This window comes from Anastrepha obliqua, chromosome 3 (genome assembly GCF_027943255.1).
Source record: "Anastrepha obliqua isolate idAnaObli1 chromosome 3, idAnaObli1_1.0, whole genome shotgun sequence".
Classification (NCBI taxonomy): domain Eukaryota; kingdom Metazoa; phylum Arthropoda; class Insecta; order Diptera; family Tephritidae; genus Anastrepha; species Anastrepha obliqua.
Window position 1 is genome coordinate 17279629 of NC_072894.1, and position 15405 is coordinate 17295033.

The 15405-nt window shown below is 38.7% G+C and overlaps 1 protein-coding gene across 1 annotated transcript in view; it reads right to left on the bottom strand.

Annotated features, from left to right (window-relative positions):
- LOC129240676 (RYamide receptor-like) overlaps nucleotides 1-15405 on the bottom strand; it is a 60266-nt gene that overhangs the window by 37997 nt on the left and 6864 nt on the right. The window contains exon 4 of the mRNA XM_054876609.1: nucleotides 13257-13405. Coding sequence (XP_054732584.1) covers nucleotides 13257-13405 — 149 coding nt within the window. The remainder of the gene's footprint in view (nucleotides 1-13256; nucleotides 13406-15405) is intronic.

Genomic DNA, 15405 nt, shown 5'->3' on the forward strand with positions numbered 1-15405 from the left:
CTCCAATGAATGTTTGGAAATGTGGATCGATGGAATAATAATCAAGTTACGCCATCTGTTGTAAAACCGCAAGGAACTTATTCATAGTCCTATTAAATACGAATGCTATATGCTTATTAGACTCAAGTAATGAAACAATACGACTGAAGCGTAATCATATCTTAGACTTGCCATTTCTCTAATTTTCCTGAATTAAATTATTTAATCAACACTAAATAAAAAACAAAATACATAAGTTCCTATATTAAGATAAGCAACTCATTAGTACAATTGAAATTTAATACATTTAAGATCAAATATTAGAATAAATATCGTAATTTTATAAGTAGTTTTGCATTTGTGCAAATACTACCGCTGCTATTAGATAATAAGACCTAATTTGCTGAATATCATTATTTTAAGATAGATTGCAAATAAAATACTTACAAAAAAAGAAAAAAAAAAAAGAAAAAGAATGCTTAGTAAATCTTATAAAAGAATAAATATGTACATATGTACAGTAATATTTACAGAATACATTTTTTACACAGGTTTTTTACCTTTTAATATTTTCAGCATTTCTTTTTATGTCGCAAATTGTTGAAGCTCCTACACCAAATTTCTTTGCTAAAACTTTTCCTGATTGTCACCGATTTATTTCTTCTATTATTTTAAGCTTATAAGCTAATGACAGTGTTTCATGTGCACGTTTTTTTGCCATGTTATTTAAATTGATGTTTTCGAGACTAATACCACACTAAACTATTCGCAACAAGATAAATACACACTTACATACATAGAGGGCTCTGTATTTCAATAATGTCCCGTTAGTTTTAAAATTCCGTTCATGGTTTTGTAAAAAAACAGACTCAAAAATAAAAAAACAAAAATTCGGTTTAGCGAGCTTGCAACGAATGCGGACTATAGAGCACGTAATGCGTCATAAATTCAATTCGGATTACTGGATAATTCGGATTACACACCTTCGGATTAGCGAGCTGGCACTGTATTTCCATTCCGAGGCATTTTATGAGAAAAACATATGTACCTATACAAAATTAAACTAGAGATAATTTTCTACATTGTATGTTATTACGATTTTTTTGTAAAATCACAAGGTAATATTCACCTACACCACCACGTTTTTTCGTATATTTCTCTACAATAATCTACTACTATCAGTTCTCGGCAGGTTCTCGCTCAGAGCAGACGTATTTGCTTAATTTCGATTTTCTCTTGTGACTATTCTTTCGGTGTGTCAAACGCGCACGTGTTCCTCTTCAAATCGCTTTTCGTATTAACTTAACTTTTATCAAAGTACAGGATGAAAGCCGCTACCAAAAAAAAAATTGAAAACCTCTTTTTCTTTTTAAGTTATCTGTTCCAATTTTATTTTAATTTGCAGATTGATCTTTAAAATTTATTAAAATGGATAACTGGGACACGCAAACAAGAATTTGGATAGTCCGCCGCTATCACGCACTGGAGTCCGTAGTTTTGGTACAGAGAGAGTACAGGCGGATATTTGGCGGCGATCCCCCGAGCAGATGGACCATAATGAGACTGGTGAATAATTTTGCTGAGCAAGGAACAGTCGCAACCCACCAGTTCGGACGGAGGAAACGATCGCTGCTGTAGCTGCAGCTATACAAAGCAATCCGAGGGTTTCAACAAGAAGCTTATCTGCTCAACTTGGTGTCAGCCGACAGTCTTTGCAAACAATAATGCACAAAGATTTAGACTTATTTCCCTACAAAATTCAAATGGTTAGCAAACTGAATGCAGCAGACTTTCCGATTCGCTTGGAATTTTGCCAGAAGATCCTGCAAATGGTGGAAGAAGACCAAAACATGTTAAACTGCCTTTTCATGTCTAATGAGGCCCATTTCGATTTAAACGGCAATGTGAACAAACAAAATTGTCGAATATGGAGTACTTCTAACCCACAGATACTCCACGAGACGGAATTGCATCCTCTTCGCGTGACAGTCTGGTGTGCGGTTTCTTCACGCTGTATTGTCGGGCCTTATTTTTTTGAAGAAAATGGTCACACTGTTACGGTTACTGGAGACCGTTATTTGAAAATGCTGAAAGAATTTTTCTATCCAGAACTACGCCGAAAGAGAATTCCTTTCAACTCTGTGTGGTTTCAACAAGATGGGGCAACGTCTCACATAGCCCAGACTGTTATGACAGATTTGCGACGAAAATTTCCCAATAAACTGATTTCAAGAAACTCCGAATTTCGTTGGCCCCCCAGGTCGCCTGACCTTACTGCACCTGACTTTTTCTTGTGGGGTTTATGTAAACAAGAAGTTTATAAAACAAAGCCAACAAATTTGGATGAACTAAAACAATCCATTCGGGCAACAATTGCGGCTATTCCTGTCGCAACTCTCAAAGCAGCAATGAACAACTTTTTACTAAGATGCCGCACTTGTGTCAACGAGCATGTGGGGCATTTAAATTAAATTATTTTTAAAACTAGTTAAGCTACATTTAATAAAATTTAATGACCTTCAACTTGAAAAAAAAAAATAAATGAATTCCATACACTAAAAAAAAGTTATTTGAGTTTCTTAATGTAGCAAAATTCATCACACATGCATAGACAGAAGCAAGAACAATATGAAGGAAGCTGTCATTGCCATAAAAATACTGAAACAATAGCTAATGGAATGCTCTTCATTAGACAGGGACGATGAAATGGAACAAATTATTGTGGGAAAAATAAAATCATGTCATGCTAAAAGTTCGTTATTTGCATTTTATTTGCTTTATTGTTTTTTTTTTTTTTTTTTTTTTTTTTAATTTAATAGCAGGTAGCACAGCTGAGGCAATATAATTTTTTGTAATTTTTCTCGCCAACAATTTAATCAGCTGGTTGTTGAACTCGCAAATCGTTACTGGTTTTGCGTTCCCGTACTTTTTTTATATTTTTTTTTCTTTGAGAGTCAATTCTGGGAAATAAAATTATTGGACAATTTTTACATTAACAGACCTATTATTGTACAAAATCGGCTGTTTGATAAAACGTAAATATTTAACTAAAATACCGCGAGTAAGTGGAATAAACGAAATTGTAGCAGTTTTGTTCCAAAATCACATAGATAATTTACTGAATATAAATTCGAACAATAGTTTAATATTTTACAAGCATTTATTTATTCATCATAACCTGTTATTATTTCTCAGGCGGCGAGGAAGACAAAAACCTTAATTTGCTTCTATAAGCGTTCATTTTGTAAAATATTTCACAACAAACAAAAACCTGTTCGTAATTTCGCAGAATTCGCTCTCAGCGAGAAAAATATCAAAAAAATTGCATGAATGCAAAACGAGTATTGCAAGTTTTACGAAAAGCTAATTAAATTCTTCATGGGAAAAATAAAAAAGTATACATTTTTTCAGTTGAGCTTTCCGATATTTAATTAAATACAAAAAAAAAAAAAAAAACAAAATAAAGCAAATAAAATGGAAAATAACAAGCTTAGCATCACTTGTTTCCCAGGAGCATTTCGTAAGTATGCATCAGGTAAGAAACTGGGAATACATTTTTTATATGGACATGTAGACATTTAATGTACTTGCAGACCCAAATTTCAATCTTTTTCTTGTTTTAAACATTTTTCATTTTAACCAGTGAACTCGACGAAACATGCAAAGAATGAATTTCAATTTACCCAAATGCTGTCTTAGACAGCAAAACTGTGAATGAGATCAGCGATTTAGAAGATGACACAGCCTTAACACCAGATAGCTTTTAGTTTTATTTTATACTCCTACATATTTATTTAGCTCGTAAATATCTTTACTTTATACGCGGATATTTATAAGATGAGAAAAAGAAGTAAGGTAGAAAACATGAAAAAAGAAGAAAGAGTTCTGGCAAGCCGAGATAGGAAGGGAAAAAGTCGATATTTTGAAGTCGGTGCTCTATTTCCTCGAAAAGCAAGTACAAGGTGAAGTCCGAAATAAACAAGAATCAGCTAAGCTAGAAACGACCGGAGCTTGGTTGTGATAACTTCAGGCTTATTTATTCAAAATAGTTCCCTCTGGCCTCGATACCCTGTTTTGCGCGATCTAAAAGCTTTTCGAAAGAGTGTTTCAAGTCATTCACCAGAATCTCGAATCCCTTGAGGATGTCGCTACAAGACTTTTGGATGGCCTCTATGAACACAAAACGTTTTTTTTTGTGGCCAAATGCAATCTTCCGAATAGGTAGAAGTCACAGGAAGCCATACCAGGCGAATACCAGGTAAGTCATTGATGGTTAAAATGCGATTTCTAGTCAAAAAATCAGTCACAAGGGTGGATCGATGAGATGGTGCATTATCATGCAATAAGCGCCAGCTTCCTCCTTCGCGGTATTCAGGGCGAATTCGACGAATGCGATGCAAGAAACGCTTCAAAACGCCGAAATAGAGATAGAAGAATTACATTAACGGTTTGGCCCGAACTGCTTGTGGAGAATTCCCTTGAAATCGTAAAAACAAATGAGCATCGACTTGATTTCTGACTTCCCCAAACGCGGTTTTTTTAGTGGTGGCTAATCTGAGGCCTTTAATTCAGCACTTTGACGCTTAGCTTCAGGTTCATGTTGGAACACCACATTTCAACACCAGTTACAATGTTGCAATAGAAGTTCTCGTCTTTTCTTGACTCTTTAATGAGGTCTTTCGTATGCTGAATTCTGAGCAATTTTTGGTCCTCAGTTAACTTGTGCGGAATGAAATGTGCACAGGCATTTCGTAAGCCCAAATGATCAGTTCGAATGCGATAAATCGATGTTATGGAGATATTCAACTCCGATTCCATGAGTTTTAACGATGATTTCGGTTAATTTTTGATAAATTTACAAACAATTTCGATGGAGTTTTCGGTCATTACTGATTTTGGGTGGCCCGTATGTTCATTGTCATTTATGGCTTCACAACCATCTCTGAAACGTTAAAACCACTCATGAACTCTGGCACGAGATAGGCAATCATCGCCATAAAGTTTTTTCATCAATTCAAATGTTCCGGTTAACTTTTTACCGATTTTAAAACAAAATTTGATATTAGCTCTTTGTTCGAAACTTATTTTTGTACCGATGGCACAAACATACTGACACTTTAGATGCAATAACTTCGCTTCCACTGAACCGAATGTCACCAAGTTTCCACCACAGTCAGCTAGGGACGTAACTTCCAACGCACTTACTCATTAATAGGATGATGCCATCAAAAACATTTTTGTGACGCCAGTTTTGTTTACCTTGGACTTCACCTTGTATATGTGTACACAAATTTATGTACATACATATGTATTAGAAGTACAATAATGTGAAAATGAGAGACTGAGACTTATTTACTGCACTGCCTCATAATTTTAATAAAGGGAATGTTTAATTTTTTTATTTATTTTTTTTATTTAATGGAGTAACTCTTTAGTTTCCTTTTTCAATATATATTGTTTTTCTAATTGAATTCAGATGTTTTTAAATAATAATTATTAATTTAAATGGTTTTTCGTAATTTTTGATTTTCTTAAATGATTGATTCATAAATTTTGGGGATGTGTTTGTATTTCATGGCATATAGAATCTTCCACTTCATTTCCTCTGGAAACTTCGCCATGGTTCGTAACTTCTGACAAGATGTGTGTGCAGGCAGCTAGGAAATAAACTGCAACGGAAAAAACCTCAAGGAAAAAAATTTGCAATATTGCGCAAAACATACCAGCCCTTACCAAATGGCAAATGTTTTCCACCCCTAGTAGTAATAAAACTTCGTAAAATGTTGCTACAAAATGCGGAAATTATGTTCTATGGGTATCCGACCAGAGCAGAGATTTCTATTAAAAAGCCTTTGTGCACTTTTACAACATTTACAGTGTTCGGCAATCGAAGTGTAACAAATTAAAAAGTCCATAAATTTAGTTTGGAAAATTACTTTTATTCAATTCAAAATAAATAATGTGTGAAAATAATACTAAACTAAGAATCAATTTAATTTTACTCGATATGATCACCTTTTGTCTTGACTATGGCCTTGAGACGGTCCAGAAACGAACCGCAAACTGCCCGAATGTGACTTACAGGTATTTTGGCCCACTCGCGGACAATGACTTTTTTCAACGCTTCGACACTGGTGAATCGTTTAGTTCGGGCCTTGCTCTCCAAAATGGCCCAGAGAGAGTAATCCATCGGATTTGTGTTTGGTGAATTTGAGACCCATTGGGTGGACGTTATGAAGTTCGGAACGTTGCTTTTTAGTCATTATTGGTTCACTCGAGTCCTGTTGAAAGGTTCATGGTCTTCCATCGAAATGGTTGCTTGCCCACGGTTTCAAAACAACCTCCAAAATATTTTCCCGATAATATTTCGCAATTACCTTGACGCCAGTCTCGATGAAAACGATTGGAGAGAGCCCATCTGCGCTTACAGCGGCCCAAACCAAACCAGCGGCGGGTGTTGCCTCCTCAAAATCTGGTATGAATGGTCCCTATCGTTTTGGGAGTTTACGAATTCCTCAATTTTTGCAAAATTTTCTCGTCAGAAAACACAATATTCGGAAATTGATCGCTTGCGGCCAAGCGAAGCAACTCCATCGCTCATCTAGTCTAATTTGTTGCTGCTTTGGTGTGAGATTATGCGCCTTTTGGATCTTGTAAGGCTTGGCTTTGAGATCATTTTTCAGCATGCGGCGAATACTGTGGTCAGATATATATTTTTGCTCAAGTTGCTTCTTCACTTTTTAAACCATTTTACGTGACGTTGCAGTCTTTTGATGACCACCTCCATGACGTTTCGTGATGCTACCAGTCTCATTGTAATGAGTAATGGTCCGATGAACAAAAACTTTATTTACTTAAAGGTGCTCGAGCTCACGAACAATCGCTGGTTGTGATTTTCCGGCTAAATATAATACAATCATTTTGTTTGGAATCCTTTACTGATATTCTTTTTTTCGTGTTTACTCTCGAAAAAATGTTTTCACGCGCTAGTTACATATATATACATATATATACAAACAGTTACATTGATTTCAATGTAATTCCAATGCACCAGATAAATTCGAGGAATTTTTAAATAAAATTGACAAAAGAAGTAACCAAATATTAATTTCCGGCACGTATCGCAATCCATAAAATTTCCAGAGAATAGACAATTTTTTATTAAAGCAGAATCAGTAATTTTATTAAACCAATGTAATTTAATTTAGCAAGTAAGGAAAACAGAACTGTAAAATACACAGAGTTAGCGAATATGTACACATTAGGCCGGGTTGATTTGTGATGAGGCAAAAAAATCGCCCATTGCTCTGTGAAAATCGTATTTTAGGGATCAAAATAAGAAACTTTGCCGAAGGAACCATATCTCTAAAACGAAATCTGATGTCCCCCAATTTGGGTCGAACTTTTAGTGTCTTTTGTGGGGAGGCAAAAAAATCGCCCATTGCTCTGTGAAAATCGTATTTTAGGGATCAAAATAAGAAACTTTGCCGAAGGAACCATACCTCTAAAACGAATTCTGATGTCCCCCAATTTGGGTTGAACTTTTAGTGTCTTTTGTGGGGAGGCAAAAAAATCGCCCATCGCTCTGTGAAAATCGTATTTTAGGGATCAAAATAAGAAACTTTGTCGAAGGAACCATACCTCTAAAACGAAATCTGATGTCCCCCAATTTGGGTCGAACTTTTAGTGTCTTTTGTGGGGAGGCAAAAAAATCGCCCATTGCTCTGTGAAAATCATATTTTAGGGATCAAAATAAGAAACTTTGTCGAAGGAACCATACCTCTAAAACGAAATCTGATGTCCCCCAATTTGGGTCGAACTTTTAGTGTCTTTTGTGGGGAGGCAAAAAAATCGCCCATTGCTCTGTGAAAATCGTATTTTAGGGATCAAAATAAGAAACTTTGCCGAAGGAACCATATCTCTAAAACGAAATCTGATGTCCCCCAATTTGGGTCGAACTTTTAGTGTCTTTTGTGGGGAGGCAAAAAAATCGCCCATTGCTCTGTGAAAATCGTATTTTAGGGATCAAAATAAGAAACTTTGCCGAAGGAACCATATCTCTAAAACGAAATCTGATGTCCCCCAATTTGGGTCGAACTTTTAGTGTCTTTTGTGGGGAGGGAAAAAAATCGCCCACTGCTCTGTGAAAATCGTATTTTAGGGATCAAAATAAGAAACTTTGCCGAAGGAACCATACCTCTAAAACGAATTCTGATGTCCCCCAATTTGGGTTGAACTTTTAGTGTCTTTTGTGGGGAGGCAAAAAAATCGCCCATCGCTCTGTGAAAATCGTATTTTAGGGATCAAAATAAGAAACTTTGTCGAAGGAACCATACCTCTAAAACGAAATCTGATGTCCCCCAATTTGGGTCGAACTTTTAGTGTCTTTTGTGGGGAGGCAAAAAAATCGCCCATTGCTCTGTGAAAATCATATTTTAGGGATCAAACTAAGAAACTTTGTCGAAGGAACCATACCTCTAAAACGAATTCTGATGTCCCCCAATTTGGGTCGAACTTTTAGTGTCTTTTGTGGGGAGGCAAAAAAATCGCCCATTGCTCTGTGAAAATCATATTCTAGGGATCAAAATAAGAAGCTTTGTCGAAGGAACCATACCTCTAAAACGAGTTCTGATGTCCCCCAATTTGGGTCGAACTTTTTAGTTTCTTTTCTCATGTAAAGGCCAAAAATGGTGATATTTTGAAATGATTGTATGGGGAACCCCAGGGGAGTTCCAAGGGGTGTGCCACTGACATGGGTGGATCGACCGTCCAAAGTTAGTGGGGGTCGGTCATACATTTGGACTCGATTGGAGCACTCTAAATGGGTCAAAGTGGGATTTTTCGTTCGACAATTTTGCTTATTGACGTAGCCACCGATGTGAAAAGGAGCGTCATGAGAATAAGAAGAAGAAGACTCCCCTCTTTGGAAATAGGTTTTCAATATATCCCAATTTTGTTCAAGCATATAGCGTCCCATTTCGTAAATGTCAAACCTTTTAGTAAATTATGAACACATTTGACATGTCATTTGTGTTACCATTCTCAAAAAAATAGGTGGTTCAAAAAGCAAACGCTATATAGCCCACCCTGTATATATAATTGGCGCGTACACCCTTTTTGGGTGTTTGACCGAACTCTTCCTCCTATTTGTGGTGTGCGTCTTGATGGAGGCACCACAAATGAAGGGACCTACAGATTCAAGCCGACTTCGAACGGCAGATATTTTTATCAGGAGCATTTTCATGGCAGAGTGTATTGGAGATTTGCCATTACTTGCCGAAGGGCGACCGCTATAAGAAAAATGTTTTTCTTAATTTTTTTGTTTTACCGAGCTTCGAGCCAACGATCTCTCTGTGAATTCCGAATGGTAATCACGCGCCAACCCATTCGGCTACGTCAGCGGATACTGTGGATTTTTCGGAAACCTAGCTTGTTTCCTTGTTCACTCCTCTCGGGAGCAAGTTCTCGACAAGTTTCTTCCACCGTACACGGTTCTATGCCGTCATTGGATGGTATGGTTAGTCTACCACCATTTGATGTTTTCTGCGGGCTGAAACCCAATGGGAATTGGTACGGCTCCTGTCCGGCATTGGACAATAGAGAAGACATGGACTTCGATCCAACGATCTTCGCCACGCCTCTTGACTCCTTGCCATCTGTTGTCGAGCAATCCTTTGAATGGAGGTCCCAATTTTACCTCGTTTTCCTCGATTACTACTATTTATAACGCTCTTGAGTGATACGGATACAGCTCGTTGAGACATTTTTTGGCCAAAGTATCTGGCAAAGTCTCAGAGATAGCTACTGTCTCTGTCTCGATTCTAGCCTATCTCTTTCTCTCTGTCACTTTTCTCATCTCCTCCTTGACTATCTACTCTTTTACTTTCCAGAGCTTTGAATACAATGGGTTTTTTAGCCTAAGTGTTTTAGGAGTTAAAATTCTCTCGGTGCTTCTTGGCTCTTTTTTTCAAATTCCACATAAAGGAGAACAGCTCAGTTAGACTCCCACTAAAAACCTACTGAGACTGCAATGGACAGTCTTGTAACTATTATTGAAAACGCTATTGAGTCTAAGCAAGTCGCACTTTGCGCTTTTATTGACATATCAGGTGCTTACGACCGTATATCCTACGAGGCAATCAACCATACCCTATCTAAAAAGTAAGCCCCAATTCATCATAAGATGCATTGTATCGACGTTAAAATCTGGAACCATCAGTGCAGAACTTAGGGGAACAACAAATTCTATAATGGCCACAAGAGTTGCTCCTCGTTTGTGGACATTAGTAATAATTGAACTTCTCTACAAATTGATGAATCCACTTTCCACACTCAAAGTTATGCTGATGACCTGATAGTGTACATAGGCGGCTGAAATGAGGAAATGCTTTTTGAGCACATGCAATAAGCCCTTAGCATAATGAACAAATGGTGCACCGAGAAAGGGCTCTCTATTAACCCATTGAAAACATCGCTAGTGCCGTTCACTAGGAAAAAGAACATCCACCTCAAACGCCCTGTCCTAAATAAATGAACTCTTCAACTCAAGAAGCGAATTATATTGGCCTCAATCGTAATAAAACGCTCACTCTTATCTTGAGAAAGTTACTGCAAAAGTCACAAGAAGATTCTTTGCCTGTGCAGAGCTTTTTGGATAAACTTGGTGACTGAACCCCATTAAAGGTCTCTAAGCATTTTCGACATAATCCTATTCTTCAAAGGGTTGATACACTGTCACCCAAGCCCATTCTCTTCAGGAAATTTCAAGTTTTTATTAACGAACGTACGGCCTGGAGAAATAATCTCCTATTCCGATTTACTGATGGGTCAAAATTAGAAGATGGTAGGACAGAGCGGAAAGTGGGCCCACTTGAACGAAGAGTTTAATTCATCCTTTGTGATACCATTGCAAGGGGAAAAGGGGGAAGGAAACCGATAGGACGAAAGGAGGGGGCTGAGTATTTATGGATTACGAACGTTGAATAATTTGCGGTTTGCGGTCAAATTCATCAGTAGCTTGAAGCGGCTAATACAAGCGTAAATCTTCACTGAGGGTCGTTATGTTCTAATCCAAGCCTTTTCTTCGTTTTTTCCCACCTGTCTGGTACCTCCCACCTCTCTTTTTCCCCCTTCCCCTCTCCCAGTATGGTATCACAATGGACAAAAAAAGGTGACCCTCGCAAGGGCAGCCATTTAACCTAGCCTAATCTAGCCGCTTTATGCTGTTGATGAAGTTCATCAGATTTTTGATATCAAGGCATGCTGTATCAGCAGGCGTAGGAAAGAAGTCAGAACTAAGATGCTTAAATCTTAGTCCCGAAAGAGCGGCTAGCTGCCCCGCTGAGGTGCTCAATTGATTCCACATCATCCTCCATACAGCTGACGCAAAAAGGACTCAAAGTAATTGCGAGTCTCTCGGCATGTATACCTTACGGATAGTGCTCCGTGAGGACGCGCACGAAATTTGAGAGCTGAGATTTTGACATCCTCAGAATATCCCTCGAACGCCTCCAATTCCAACGTGGCCAGAAAGAGCACACGTACTTCGGTCTCAAGATATGTAATAGGTCTTATCGCAGGAAAACTTCTTCTTTTTCTTCTTAATTGGCGCGATAACCGCTTACGCGATTTTGGCCGAGTTTAACAAAGCGCGCCGGTCGTTCACACCAAGTGAAGCCAAATCCTTCTCCACCTGATCTTTCCAACGCAGAGGAGGCCTTCCTCTTCCTCTCCTACCACCAGCTGGCACCGCATCGAATACTTTCAAAGCCGGAGCGTTTGTATCCATTCGGACGACATGACCCAGCCAACGTAGCCGCTGGATCTTTATTCGCTGCGCTCTGTCTATGTAGTCGTAAAGCTCATACAGCTCATCGTTCCATCGTCTGCGATATTCGCCGTTGGCAACGTGCGAAGGTCCAAAAATCTTACGTAGAATCTTTCTCTCAAACACTCCAAGCGTCGCTTTATCGGATGTTGTCATCGTCCAAACTTCTGCGCCATACGTTAGGACGGGGATGATGAGAGCCTTGTAAAGTGTTAGTTTTGTTCGTCGAGACAGGACTTTACTGCTCAGCTGCCTACTTAGTCCAAAAAAGCACTTGTTGGCAAGAAATATTCTACATTGGATTTCCCGGCTGACTCGCAGGCAAACTACCAGCTGATATTCAGGCAAAGGAATCGAGCCGTCATTACAAGAAAAAGCAGCAAGGCTACTGCATTCGATCGAAGTATGGCAAAGCAGATGGGATTCTTCAAAAAAACGGACGCTAGACTCATAGGCTATCTCAAATATTAGCCCATGGGTGATCAGGAAACGCAGAGACGTTGACAACTATCTCACGTAAATATTGAGTGCTCCTTGATATATTTTTTTTTAATTACTTCCAACGGCTGGATCTGAAGGACTCCTCGTTCTCCGCAAACTGCAACTACGCGATTGAAAGTGCGGAACACATATTCTTCTACTGTGATCGCCTCAGAGAGGAGCGCTTAACGCTTGAAGTACTTTTCGGTGACCAGCTGGGCCCGGAGCATCTAATAACCAAGATGGTCGAATCAAATACATGCTGTAATGCAATGCAAGATTTTGCAACAACGATAGCGCTGTGCCTTCAACGCACAGAGCGTCAACGCAACATGCTACGAAGAAATTAACAACAGCTTTCGACTGGAGATGGACTGCCCCGAGCTCACGACAAATCACAGACGCCTGAGCCAAATGCTCACGACGGTATCAGACTACGACATGTCGGTAATACTTAGGAAATTTTTTCCGATATTCCATTTGCTGCAGCACTACTTATGAAGTGGAAGCAATGAATACCATCGATAGCGTATAACCTCCATATGCCCACGCGAGAGGAACCTAGACGGAAGTAGTTGTTGTGTGAATAGACATAAACGCTGCTCCACCTTGATGAAATGTAACCATGGTCCCTGGGTGTAATTCAGCCGTGAAGGAGGATTGTTATAGTGTTAGTGGCAGCGTGCCCCGCATACCACTGGTGCGACGGCACATTTGATGATGTTTCTGACACTTTGATTTTAGCTTCCTTAAAAAAAAGGTGGAAAAAGTCTACACCACCTTGGCGGTATTGCCGTGCATTCATATAAATTTCAGAACAATAAACCCCAGAAAGTGCTAAAGAACTTTTAAGTAATCTTCAAATAGGTAATAATGTACCTGACCAAACTTTGCACAATAGATCTATTTTGGTCGCAGTGCGTCTTATAATAATAATAATATTACATTGATCTATTCACTTCATAATTACCTGAGTGGATTAATAATCGCACGATGCCTATCAATTGCGATGGCCGTGAGCGTGAAAACAGACACATTTACGGTTAACGCCTGCACGAAGGGGCAAAAGCCACACATAAACCATGGCAGATTCCAGCGTTGCAGTAAGGCCGCTTGAAACTGTGACACAATAAAAAAAATGGATTTTAAATTAAAAATATATCAGACTGCTAAATTTTGCGTGCAAGAGTATAAGTAAAAAAAACGTGTAAGTTCAATGAGGCATGAGTTAATATCTATGGGCATTTTTATAAAATAAAGGGTTTTCCAATAAGACGTGTTATTTCCGTAAAAGATCAATGGTTTCGTTGCTTGTGTGACACGTAGCGCCGTCTTGTTGAAAATAAACGTTGTCCAGATCAATACCATCCAATTCCGGCCATAAAAAATCGTTAATCATCTCTCGATAGCGCAATCCATTCACCCTAACTGTTGTTCCAGCTTCATTTTCGAAAAAGTAAGGTCCAATGACTCCGCCGGACCATAAACCGCACCAAACAGTCACAGGTTGAGGATAGAGAGGCTTTTCAACAATAACTCTTGGATTTCCTGAGCCCCAGATCCGACAAGTTTGCTCGTTGACGAAGCCACCGAGGTGGAAATGGGCCTCATCACTCAAGATGATTTTTCGATAGAATTCCGGATCATTTTCATGCATTTCAACGACCCAATCGACAAAGAAACGACGTTGTTGATGATCGGCCGGCTTGAGTTCTTGTGTTAACTGGACTTTATAAGCCTTAAGACCCAAATCTTTATGCAAAATACGGTGTAATGACGTTTGAGGAATGCCTAATTCCAGAGAACGATGAGGAATGGACAAACCTGGGTTTTCTTCGACACTTTCGGCTACAACAGCAATATTTTCGGCTGTTCTTGAGCGACGTGCAGGAGTTTTATTTTTCACATCACTAACTTGTCCCAACAGCTCACATTTTTTTACCAATTTCTGTATTGCAGTACGACAAGGTGCTTCACGATGACCCACAAATGTTCGAGTTTTACGAAGCGTCTCTGCCAAATTTGCACCATTTTTATAGTGAATTTTAATAATTTGAGTGCGTTGCTTAAGCGTGTATGGTTCCGTTTTTAGTAATAGCGTAGTTTCCACTTGTCAAATATCAAAAAATGAGAGCTTCAAAAGTGACATCTACCGAAATAGTGGGCTATTCAAAATAACATCTGTTATTGGGAAACCCTTTACAATCGAGGCTTTGTTACGAAACAATTTTACAAATTGTATTTTGTACTCTGGACCACTAATCACTGCTAAGTATTTGGTAGTAGACATTTCGAATCCTAGTCATACCTAAATTTTTGATTTCTTCGAACTAACAAAAATCAGCCCACCTACTGACGTGCGAAAAGTAGTAGCCATCAACTTCTCAACGGATTGTTAAACCTTGATCCCTTTCTTGATCCCTTACCGTTTCCGTTTCTTTGGGATATGACATCAGTTCTTATTTCGACTCGGGCTCATAAATTTATATCCGGCCTTACTTTCGAGATTGAGAAAGCACGACGCATTATTGTTACTAAAATAATGCGAGTGTGCTCGGCATCTGACTTGTGCTATCCTTAGACATACCAAAACTATACTCAAAGCAGTTGTAAATGATAGCTACTCGAATCTTTCTCTTCAATTGAGCATCTTCTTGTAACAGGTGACCAGATTGGAGGTACTTAAGGTTGCTTGACAGATCTCGCGTGATTACTGTCAAACTAAGTACATTATTTTTTTTTTGTATTCATTAATATTTCATCACAGAAACACTTACATTTCAAAACGTTTACACATCGTATGATTTCATTACGAGAATCGACGCTTTGTGCAAAGTGTTGATCGCGCGCTCAGGCCAACTTGTGGTTTACATAACCGTCGCACCAAACGCACTATTCCGCAAACCATCGCAAAATTGAGAATAATTTTACACTATTGCATGATACTCGACCGATTAGACCACGAACAGCTCGAAGTGCAGAGAATATGGCGGCTGTAAATGAGATTTTTACCGAAGACCAGGAAGAATCGATTCGGCGCCAATCTCAACAACTTGGCCTACCTTATGGCATTACTTGGCCGATTTTACGCAAAGATCTTGTTTTGGAGGCATACAAAA